The sequence below is a fragment of the Eptatretus burgeri genome, chromosome 2 (assembly GCF_056783735.1).
Source record: "Eptatretus burgeri isolate ZD-2024b chromosome 2, Ebu_testis_v1, whole genome shotgun sequence".
NCBI classification, from domain to species: domain Eukaryota; kingdom Metazoa; phylum Chordata; class Myxini; order Myxiniformes; family Myxinidae; genus Eptatretus; species Eptatretus burgeri.
This window is the reverse complement of record NC_140962.1, coordinates 95,319,755-95,332,160: the sequence shown is the minus strand read 5'-3', so window position 1 is coordinate 95,332,160 and position 12,406 is coordinate 95,319,755. Positions and strand designations below refer to the sequence as shown.

Here is a 12,406-nt window from a genome sequence, read left to right as displayed (position 1 = left end):
GTCATGGCCAGCCCAATCTCCAGACCTGAACCCTATTGAAAACCTCTGGAATGTTTTGATCACCCAACAGCAATGTGAAAGACTGGTGGAGAGCATGCCAAGACACATGAAAGCTATGATTGAAAATCAGGGTTATTCCACAAAATATTGATTTCTGAACTCTTCCTAAGTTAAAACATTAGTATAGTGTTGTTTCAAAATGAATATGAACTTGTTTTGTTTGTATTATTTGAGGTCTGAAAACACTGAATCTTTGTTGTTATTTTGACCAGTTGTCATTTTCTGCAAATAAATGCTCTAAATGATAATATTTTTATTCGGAATTTGAGAGAAATGTTGTCAGTAGTTTATAGAATAAAACAAAAATGTTCATTTTACTCAAACACAAACCTATAAATCGTAAAACCAGAAAAACTGATAATTTTGCAGTGGTCTCTTAATTTTTTCCAGAGCTGTATATATATATATATATATATATATATATATATATATATATATATATATATATATATATATATATATATATATATATATATATATATATATATATATATATATATATATACATATATACATATATACATATATATATATATATATATATATATATAATTATAATGTCTGCATGTGTATGCACAACCTCTTACATAAGCATTGTATATGAGTTTTTTGTGAGTAATTAAACAACACAATTACTTTCCAAACCATATGAAGCACAATAGTTTTGTTCATTCTCACAATACTCATCGTGAAATAGAAATTGATGGAAAGAAATGAAGAATGTTTGGTTACATTGATTTGTTGCATTTGCAAAGACATGAGAGGGGTTGGTACATTAAAAGGAAGAGAACATGATTGGGGAAAAAATAGAGGGTTAGAGTTGGTGAAGAGGGGGGAGAAAAAAAGAAGGAAAAAGGTTGGGAGGAGGTGGAGGAGGAAATGAGGGGAATGTACAGTATCTGCATTTTGCATCCATTTTGTCTCTGACCCTCGTTTTCCTCTTCGCCTTCACTATTTTATCCTCCCATTACTTCATGAAATTCCAATGCATACAATTCTGGTTCTGTTATACAAACTAACTCTGGTTTCATGAAAATCTCTAAATACAGAGATAGAAATGCAAATATATATGAGCTGTGATGGTGAATGAAAGAAAAAGAAAGAGAACAAGAAAAAGAGCAATCAGAGATTACAGACCCTTGCCAGGACTTCTTTTGAGTGGTGTATTTTTTATGCATTTTAGGGTAAATCCAATATGGCTGCCAAACCATGTGACATATGACATCATATGTGTGAACCTTTTGTTCCTCATGGACAGGCGCTCATACTTGTAAAGTTTTACCTCGATCTGTTCAGCCACTTCAGAGAAGAAAATTTTTGAAGGATTTTTTTTTGAAGCAATATAGCTGCCGAATCATGTGACCGATGACGTCAATTTTTTTTTATGTGTACCATTTTATCCCAAGATGACCCTCAAAAATTTTCACACTGCGGATGTAGCGTTCTACATCTGCAATTATGACATCATAATGAAGGCAACTATGATGTCATTTAAAAACATCACACTCATTCCCCTTGAGTACTTGCTCTGTGCCAAGTTTCAGAGAAACAGAGGTCCAAAGTTTTTCCCAATATGGCTGCCACACCACATGACCTATGACATTATAATTATCATTAAAACATTCCACATGAGTAGTCGCACCAATGGTGAAAATTTAGTCTCAATCCGACAAGCGGTTGCGGAGAAAAATATGAAAGTTCTGTGCAGACGAACAAACAAACGGTCACAAATGCAATACCCTCTCCTTCGGCAAGGGTAATAAAATAGTAATACCCAACCATCTTTGACCATGTTGTGGAATGTAGGCAGAGGCCCAACCTAACTTTTTCATCTTTATTCACTCTTAAATGTTTTTTCCGCAACTGATTGATCGATTGACATGAAACATTCAATAGAGGAGCGCCTACCCGAGGATAATTTAAGTATTAACAAAGTTACATGATGGATGGAAAATGCGACAGGCGTTCCAAAAAGTCTGTTTTCCACAGGCATGGGTTTCAGGGTGTTTCACGTATCGGGAATGAAAGGGCAAGGCTGAGCGAGAATGGTCAACTTCTGATCTACATGTATGAATAAAATTATCACGATTTGTTCTTTAATAAAGCAGAGATTTGTAAAATTTAAATAACATCAATTTTTACTCGAATTTTACCAGATTGAAAGCTTTGTTTCAATTTTACACAATAATGTATGAAACAATGTTACAAGAATGTATTAATACCTCAGTAGATTGTTGTGGCGAATGGAATGTCGGTCATTTACTGGTTCCTGTTAATTATATTGTTTATATATTTTAAAAGATGGCAAAAAACCTTTTGTTTTTAATAAAAGAAACGAATGGTATTTAGATTGTATTCCCCACTGATTCACATGCCGACCAAACTTTTGGAGGAAGTTTGGTGCCTCATCATCATTTCGTAAGCAGCCTGTGCCTGCTGGTTGCAACATTGCTGGGAATGTGGCTGTGCTGCTGATGCCCCCTGTTTCCAGTAAGCTGTTACTCATTTTGCTAACTTCAGAAGGATGTCAGCCTTAGTCAACCCACTTGGTGATATTTCACGGCACGACGGGCTCGAACTCTCGACCCGAATATCTTAAGCCAGCCATTTTAACCGTTAAGCCAACACCAGGCTTTTGAAAATGTAATGACCATGAAAATCATGACCAAGGAACACACATCCAATGCCATCAGTCTTGACTCCTGTGATTGTAATAGGCCATTCTGTTGCGATGGTAAAGTTCAAATGTTAAATATTCATCACCAGGACTTCCCATTCACAACACATTTCGATCCCTTCAACTCATAGGAATACAACCTTCAGTGTAATAATTCAGACCCTTTTCAAAATGGCCCCAACAACAGTTTCTCACTTTATGGTAAGTTTAGTTGCAGTGTTAATGGATATTTTGGACAAGATATCAGTCTTCCAGACTGTTATTGGCTGCCGTTGTCTGACCTAGCATTCTTTTGTCTCGGTGGGTGGGACTTGGAAAAAATCTGACCGATGAGTTGTGTGCATAAAAATCAATGGTGCTGTCCCATTGTCATTCTGTTTGTGCTGTCATTACTTTGATCAAAAAGTACATCATCATTTCCATTGCTTGGTCTGCTTGTGAGGACAATGCCATGTGCATTCCAGCATGTAGCTATTGTAGGAGGAGTCGAGGCTCGTGGAGGAGTTAGAACACAAAACAGACCAGGACGTAACAGAACAAAACAAACAGTGCAACAAAGGTTGGGGGTGGGGGGGTGTTGTGATGTAGGTGATATACAAGCTGGGTAGAGGTGAAAACAAATCATAGCAGTGAAGGTTAAAAACTGGGGAATAAGCAGAAATGTAACAAACAAATTAAATCATGAAGGGCAGGGTGAAGGATCAACGGGGGAAACCCAATAACCTAGCGACGTGGAAAGAGGTGGACTTGGGAAGGATTAATGAGGGTATAAAAGATCATGGGTTTGGATGGGGGATGACCCAAAATGGTGGTGAACAGTTGTCTTGAAGCCCTGAAGGGAAGGATGAGATTGAACAGACTGAGGAAGTTGGTTCCACAGGTGGGAAAAAAAAAATGAGGAACGAATGAGTGTAGCTTGGCATGGATGTGATGCAGCATTGAAAAGTATCACTATGGATATTTTTTCATTATTTCTCCCTTATAGTTTTATCAGCAATAAATGGACTTTTCAGGATTCAACAGATAGACGATGGTATCATAGACTTGATTGGCAATGTGTTTATGGACTGCACCACTCAATAACCGCTTTCACAATTTAAGATGCACATTCATTCTTGGGATACGATTATGAACAAAACGAAACAAGCCTAATAAAAATCCGACCTGTACTTCCAAGATATGAGAATCAATTGCAAGCCTGAATCTCCTCCAACTATTTAGAAACTGCTGAGAAGTCATGGAGACATTTGCGTGTACAACATGGCTAGCCATGAACTCGGACCTGGAAACCTCTTCAATTAGTGTTAAACCACTGTAAAGCCTTTGCTGTTTTGCCTGAAAGAGCACAATGCAATATCGCTTTCCTTGCTATTGTCTGCCATATTTATGAGCATTTACTTTCCTGCTCATCAGTATGACAAAGAAACTCTCGCTCCACCAACCACAACTGTAGGACTTCCATCGGCATTGTAACCAAAGCATTCTAATGATACAGCACATCAGTGGAAAATGTCCAAAGCAACAAAATTTTGGAAAGTATGATAGTGCCAAGGCAAAATGTATAATTTATAGGAATGTGATGCACCTTACCTCAGCCTCCACGACTTTTCTCTTGGTCAGTGCAAGGCGGGCTTCTTCCTGTAAGGAACAAATTATCTTAAGGATATAGACCAATTAACAAAGAGATAATCACGTGTGCACTTTCTCGAGCACACCAAGAGCTAAGTGCTGGGGTGTCAATATCTGGTTGTTCCATACCCTGTGTTCAGCACGTGCAGCTTTCTGGGCACTCTCCGCAAGTTTAGGAGGCAATGTGCGAAGGTATGATATGTACTCTGGTGGAAAGGAGGATTGGAGACGGCAATAATCATTCTGTTAAACGAGGACTTTCTGGATCCTACAGCCAGCACCATTCGAAGACCACCAACCAAACCTCCCCTTCCCCATTGCACTCCTTCCTTGTCTGCCATGACAAGTAAAAACTAAAAATCCTGCACTATGGCACCATACCAGACATTGCAGCTTTGCCACCAACACGCAGTGCCTCTTGCTGCACTCGCATTCTGCGGACCAATTCTGCTGCCTGGTTTGTCAGTTCAGGTGGTGGCTTGGTTCTTCGCTCCTTATATACCTCCAACTGTCCAGAGGAAGTGCACAGACAAAGCAAACCACAATGCTTGCTTTTTGAGTGGGAGATGGGTTGGTTACTAAAGGCATACAATCTTTGTATGAAACAAGGAAACCTCATCAACACTTGTTGGTAATTAACCCCTTCACTGCCATATAAGAATGCAACATACAGTTGTGGCCAAAAATATTGGTACCCTTGCACTTTTTTCAAATAATTCACCATTTCTTTCAGAAAATTGTTTAAATTAAAAACTCTTTCAGTATCCACGTGTGTATTTCTTTGGTTTGTAATGGAACAAAACAAAAAAAAGCTGAAAGAAATTAATAAAGCTGAGCTTATTCCACACATAAGTCCGAACATGGCCCGGACAATATTATTGGCACCTTTTAGAAGTTGTTAGAAATAATTACATTTCAAGCAGCTGATTCTCCTTTACTTTGGAATTGAACTCACCTGTGGTGAGTTACAGGTGCCTGCAACATAAAAATCATTCATTCAACCAGTTTGAACAGAGAAAAGGAGTCATTCTGCTGTTTTGTGTCACTGTGTGTACCGCAATTAACATGGAGAAAAGAAAGAAAACCAGAGAATTGTCTGAGGAGGTCAGACACAAGATTGTAGCCAAGCATGGACAATCTCAAGGCTACAAGTCCATCTCCAGAGACCTTGATGTTCCTGTGTCCACCGTACGCAATGTTATCAGGAAGTTTAAGGCCTCTGGCACTATAGTCATCCTCCCTTGACATGGCCACAAGAGAAAACTTGATCGAAGATTGCAGCGAAGGATTATTTGAATGGTGGAGAAAGCACCTTGATCAACTCAAACAGATTCAAGCTGACCTGCAGACACAAGGTACGACAGTTTCAATTCGTCCCATCCGTCACCAATTCAATGAAAGTGGGTTCTATGGTTGGAGACCCAGGAGGACCCCACTGCTGAGAGAGAGAGAGACATAAGAAAGCCTGACTGAAGTTTTCCAAAACACACCTGAACAAGCCAAAATCCTTCTGGGAGAATGTCGTGTGGACATACGAGACCAAATTGGAGCTTTTTGGTAAAGCACATCATCTCTGTTTACAGAAAATAAAATTAAGCCTTCAAAGAAAAAGAACACCTTCCCACCAGTCAAACATGGAGGAGGTTCAGTGATGTTTGGAATTTGCTCGGCTACCTCTGGTACTGGGTACCTTGAATGTGCATGGCATCATGAAATCAGGACATTATCAAGGCATTTTGGAGCGCAATTTTCAACCCAGTGTCAGAAAGCTGGGTCTCCGTCGAAGGTCATGCATCTTGCAGCAGGACAATGACCCCAAACACACTTCAAAAAGCACCCAGGAATGGTTCAATACAAAACGCTGGACTGTTCTGAAATGGCCAGCAATGAATCCAGATCTAAATCCCATTGAACACAAGTGGGAGATCTGAAAACAGCAGTTGGGAGAAGGCACCCTTCAAATCTGGGAGAACTGGAGCAGTTTACACAAGAGTGGGCGAAAGTACCAGTATAGAGGTGAAGGAAGCTCATTCATGGCGATTGGACAAAATAACTGCAGTCAAGCACTTCCTAAGGCTGTGCTACCAATTTAATTAAGTCGAGGGTGTCAATAATTTCGTCAATGCCATTTATTTTTATTTTCTGATTTAAAAGGATATTGTTACGAATTTGGAAGCCTTGTGCACACAGACATTCAGGTCCCCATAGCTCAGTTATTTCGATAAGTAAATGTGGATAGATAGCTCCCTTTCCCTTGTTTAATGGGTAATTAAATGTACATGCGCTAAGTTATTTTTATAGATAGGATTTTATACTTATAACAACGACAACAACGCCATCTTCACTTTCACATGACAACGCTCTGCTCGCGGCATCCTTCGCGCGCTCGCCAGCAAGCGCGCGCATGGGCGGAGCCTAACATAGGCATGGCGTCCCTGCTAAGCCAATCGGCAAGGAGCGGGCGTCTCACCCGCCCCGTTTCCGACTCAGCACGATCGCCATTAGGCACATGGCCAGAGGTGAGGACGTGGGCGGAGCCTCCGCCACTTCGGCTCGAAGCTCCAGCCAATGAGCGGAGGGCGAGCACGACATGCGCGCCATCGTCCAATCAGGAGGCTGCCACGAGTCGTGTGAGGATCCCTCGTCCAATCGGGAGGCGAGTGGTCGGGAAGAGAAGCCCCTCCCTCGAACGATGAAGGAAAGGAGAGCAAATAATTGCAGTGGATCTACTCGAGAGCAGAGAGGAATAATTTGCGCCTTGTCTGCTCACATCTCGCTGGCGCCTGGTTCGTCTGCTCACATCTCGCTCGCGCCTGGTTCATCTGCTCATCTCAGCGCTGGCGTGCTCTGGTTCTCTGCTCATCTCGTCGCTGGCATGCTCTGGTTCTCGGCTCATCTCGTCGCTGGCGTGCTCTGGTTCTCGGCTCGTCCCTGGCGTGCTCTGGTTCTCGGCTCATCCCGTTGCTGGCCCTGGTCGGATCTCTCTCGTCGCTTGCTCTGGGCTCGTCGCAGTGAGCCCTCACCTTGTCTCGCCGCTGCTGGATTCGGCTGCCCTGGTCCATTCTTGCCGACTGGTGCTCCGGGAAGGTGCGGACGTCGAGCCACGCACTCGCGGCCAGGTAGCCTGCCACGTTCTCGTCCCTCAGCTCGACTTCCCACAGAGCTGAAGGGATAATAAAGACCATTTTGTGTCCGTTTCTTTAGGGTGTGCGTCTGTCTGTGGGCCCGTCTATAAGTGGGAATTGGATAAGTGCTTTCGCTGTACATTATTTGCCTTGCTTTAGTCGGTTTAACTCTGCTCTTATGTGTTCCTTCCCCACCTATTGTAAACTAGCAGTAATGCCCGGCATTGCTCGGGCTAGCAATAAAGCCTGGCGTTGCCCGGGCTTTCTTGCAAATTTCCTGAATAGCTGTTAGCGGTTAGGGGTTAGGGTTAGCGTTGCAGTTAGGGTTAGCGTTGCAGTTAGGGTTAGGGTTGCAGTTAGGGTTAGGGTTGCAGTTAGGGTTAGGGTTGCAGTTAGGGTTAGGGTTAGGGTTAGGGTTAGGGTTAGGGTTGCAGTTAGGGTTCGGGTTGCAGTTAGGGTTAGGGTTGCAGTTAGGGTTAGGGTTGCAGTTAGGGTTAGGGTTGCAGTTAGGGTTAGGGTTGCAGTTAGGGTTAGGGTTGCAGTTAGGGTTAGGGTTGCAGTTAGGGTTAGGGTTGCAGTTAGGGTTAGGGTTGCAGTTAGGGTTAGGGTTGCAGTTAGGGTTAGGGTTGCAGTTAGGGTTAGGGTTGCAGTTAGGGTTAGGGTTGCAGTTAGGGTTAGGGTTGCAGTTAGGGTTAGGGTTGCAGTTAGGGTTAGGGTTAGCGGTTAGGGTTAGGGTTAGCGGTTAGGGTTAGCTGTTAGGGTTAGGGTAGCTAACCCTAACACTAACCCAAACCCTAACCCTAACAGCTTGGCGTAGCGGAGGTAAACAGCGCCCGGGGCAAAGTGGAAATTTGCGTCCCCCGTAGGCCTTAAACTTCAGTGGATTGAATGGAAAATCCCATAAGGGATATCGATTTATCGATTTTTTCGAATATCGGAAGTGTTCTGGAAAAAATGTATTGCCAATGACCTAAGTTGGACCAAAAGCCATAATTGTACCGAATTTGAATGGAATCTGTTGGAGTTTGTGAAAATGCATCAAAACGAATTTTGAGGGGCCTCTTAAGGAAGACAATAATATCATTAGTATATGTGCCAAATCTTGTTTCATTTCATGCAGTAACAAAAATCTGATGGTGGAACAAAGAAAGGGGCGTGCCGAAATATTAATATAGATAAACATCCATGTGTTAAATGTATCAGCTCGTTTTTGTGTTTCTTTCATTGGTTTAACACTGTGCGTGTTGGGTGATTAAAAAGGCCATTGCTGCTGTCAATGTACGTTTGGACCGACGGGACCTCAGTAACCATCCGCTCGGGTTACGCACGGGTCGAGCACGGAAACGACCCGTCCCGTTCGAGTCCCGTTGAGGGTGTGAATACTCGGTGGCTCGCCATGTGGGTCTCTAGGTATTTTGAAGTTTGGCAAATAACCCTGTCCCACGTGGTGGAATTATTGATGATTCACGGTCCTGTAAGGGACCCGTACCCTCCGAGTTTTCCGAAAGGTACGATCTAGATTTTGGGTGTTCGGTCGAGTCGACCCTACTGCTCCACCTCGCGGTCGTGCTCCCAGCCGATACCCGGCCCGCAACAATATATTAAGTTCTGAATCAAAAAGAAAGGTTCTGCAATATTGTTGCGAATCTGGAAGCCATGAGCACACAACATACAGGTCCTATAGAGCAGTTATATTGGTAAGTATGTGTTTTATAGATAGTTTCCTTTCCTTTGTCTAATGGGTAAATAAATGTTCATGCGCTGTGAGTTACTTTTGATAGGATTTCCTTTTATTTGCAACACCACCAGCAATGACTGCAACAACGACAGCAATGGATTACTCCGGCTCTGCAGAGAATAACAACAACAACCCTCTGCTCCCAGATTCTCCGCGCGCTCAGTGGGGGAGGGGTCATGTCCCCACCCACCGATGAGCTGGGCAGCGCGCCGAGTGGGGGAGGGTGGAGCCGTGCCGGAGCGCATAAAAAGGAAGTCAGTCAATCGGTCTGGGATGGTCTTGGTCGTCGTCTTCTTCCTCACGATTGAGAGCTCGAGAGACACCAGTCCCCGACAAGGACTGCAAGGGTTGGACGCCATGCCTCTCTCGGCGAACGGGCGAGCTTGAGGGACACCATCCATACCGCAAGAACTGCAAGGGTGGCTCACCGGTGTCTGGGTTCGGCCCGCCTCTAGCTGGTGCCCGGGTCGACGCGAAGACCACACGAGGTGGACAGGTCCGAGATAGACCCTGGTCTTCAGCTCATCCTATCCCTCCGAGCTCTAGGCCTCAATAAAGGCTGTAGCCACCACTTCTTTGGGTGCGTGCGTATGTGTGTTCGTGGCGTCAGTCAGCTAAGTTGTAAATTGTACAAGTGCTTTTTGCCTGTATATACGTGCATTTATTGATATTCGGTTTAGTTCTGCCCTTATGTGCTCCCCTCATCCCCCCCATTGTAAATAAACATCCCCATTTGTGAAATGTTTCAGCTCGTTCGTGTCTATTCCTCCATTGGCTTCGCGTGCTGTGTGTTGGAAAATAAGCCAGGCCATTGCCGTTGTAACGGGATATTTGGGACCGACGGATCTCGGCGATCAAACCGCTCGGATCGCACACGGAACGGGTACGCTAAGCGGCTCGTTCTGTACGGGAGTCGTCGAGGGTGAATTTCCCAGGTAGGTTGGACCACGTGGGTATTTCGGCAAATTGAAATTGGCAATCGACCCTACCCCACGTGGTCTGACTATTGGCGAACTTCGGTCCAATAAGGGACCCGTACTTTTCCGGAGTTTTCCGAAAAGGTACGATCTAAATTCCGGGCGATCGGTCGAGCCGACTCTGCAGCTCCATCTAGCGGTCGTGCTTGCGGCCGACGCCCAGCCCCGCAACAATATTAACAGTGAAATAAATAATTGTAGAGACGAAATACTTTTATGAATTTCAACTTATTTTTCGAGAAAATTGTGAGTTATTTGAAAAAAGCGCAAGGGTGCCAATATTTTTTGGCCATGACTGTATCGTGTATATGCTTCAATAAGTTCACATCAAGAAGAAATCTATACTGATTTATGGTATCCATGGATATTGCTCAAAATAATTTTATATATTTATTTTAACAGAATGAAATACTATAAATGTATATTAACAATCCTTAAACTAGAGTGCATGAGAAGCATGTACCATGGTGGCCTTCTATGAATTAGAGTTATTTTGGACGTGTACACACAGGTGGGTCAATTGGCGTGTAGAAGTGGAGTGGTAGCATGCGTACGTACACGTTATCGAGCAGTTAAGGGGTTAAATGGCAATGTTGCCTCAATCTTTAACCACCTGTCTTTTGTTGTTCGTGAATAAAACGTCTAAACGTTAAATTTGAGCTTCAGAAAATGATAGATGACCCTCAAAAATGTATCAGTGGGTTACATCGTCATTAACCATTGGAGGTATGGGTAAACAGCACAGAAGAACCATCATGGTATAGGGAGGGGCTTATGGAGCAAGGTTGAAATAATCCGTTTTTTTTCATAATAAAATTTAACTTTTCTCTCTCTGAAAGAATATTTCCTTTATATTTAGATACATCAAATCGATTAACAGATATTATTTGGCAGCATAATGACAAGCCATGAGTAATGGTGTTAAGACTTAGTCGTTTTGCGTGATTGATTATTTCCTCGCTTTAAAAAAAAAACAAAAAACCCCCAAAAATTGGGAAGATATTATAATCGGTTCCCTCTGTCTGTGTCATGCTATCCCCTAAACGGTTGAGCAGAAATTTACCAAACTTAGTTATGATTACCACATGGAAAGAAGGTGCAAGAGCAGTCATTTTTGGCCCCACACCCTGGGGCGGGGTCAAAAGGTCAAGTTGACCTGAGGCGGGTCAAGACCCACGTGGCGTAATGGATTACTGAACGGAACCAGACTGCGCATAATCAGCCTTGGAAGCCGGCTGATCGAGGCCGAGATCATGACCGGCAAAAAGACAGGCAAATACGTCTTCATTCCCAGATTAACTCTTACCCCATCGGACTCTGGACTGCCTTTTGATCTACGACCACGCCAATTCCCAATACGACCAGCGTATGCGATGACCATCAACAAGAACCAGGGACAAACTCTCACTTTCGTGGGCGTTAATCTGACCAATCCAGTCTTCTCACACGGTCAGTTGTATGTGGCGTTATCGCGACGTTTCCACTCAGTCACAAAAACAGACAAGGGGAGAGATGAAAATAAAATAAATTCCTCCCTTTATTCCAGCACTTAGCTCTGTGCCCAGAGATGACCTTTTAGGAGCCTGGCGATCATCAAAAATGCATAGCCACTGTGTGGGAAAATGCACCCCAAAATGGCACTGTCACTTTCTGCAGTCATGTACGTGAGGTAATTGGCATGGACGATTCTCCTTCGTTAAGGGCCCACAACCCGCCATACAGTTTCTTCTCATGGTCAAGATTGCCGATACCACTTCTCTCAAAACCAGGCCCGCTCACAGCAAAGGGCTCCGCCTTTCTTCATCGAACCTCCAACGGGATCCTGCCGAGTTATATCTGAGACGTGCTCTTCTTCATCTCTCCTTCTCCTCAAAAACGTACAAACTTCACGAACCAGCCAATCAGACAATGGCGAGCATCTTATTTCAGCAGGTAAACGAATTCACACAACACGAACAACGAAAATCACGCTGTTATTTTGTCGTGCCGAGAGGGACCAGAGCCTCACGCTTTGTTTCCAACCGCCCTCTTATCTCGCTTGCACCTTCTGACGTCACACCGCGCAATCGTAAATCTCGGGGTGTGGCCTGCTGGTACAAGCCAGGAAGGCAGGGTTTTTGCCCACTTGGAAATTTTCAGCCCTGTTACTGTTACTGTTGTCATAAGAACGTGGTTCCTTTTTTATAGCCGGCTTTGTAAA

General features: G+C 43.6%; 1 protein-coding gene across 6 annotated transcripts in view; it reads right to left on the bottom strand.

Moving 5' to 3' along the window:
- Positions 1-12,406, bottom strand: part of LOC147032606 (coiled-coil and C2 domain-containing protein 1A-like) — a 109,637-nt gene that overhangs the window by 6,475 nt on the left and 90,756 nt on the right. For all 6 annotated transcript variants that reach the window (XM_085870355.1, XM_085870360.1, XM_085870357.1 and 3 more), the window contains 3 exons: positions 4,748-4,874; positions 4,496-4,572; positions 4,328-4,375 (listed from right to left, as the gene is read on the bottom strand). In XM_085870355.1, coding sequence (XP_085726481.1) covers positions 4,328-4,375; positions 4,496-4,572; positions 4,748-4,874 — 252 coding nt within the window. The remainder of the gene's footprint in view (positions 1-4,327; positions 4,376-4,495; positions 4,573-4,747; positions 4,875-12,406) is intronic.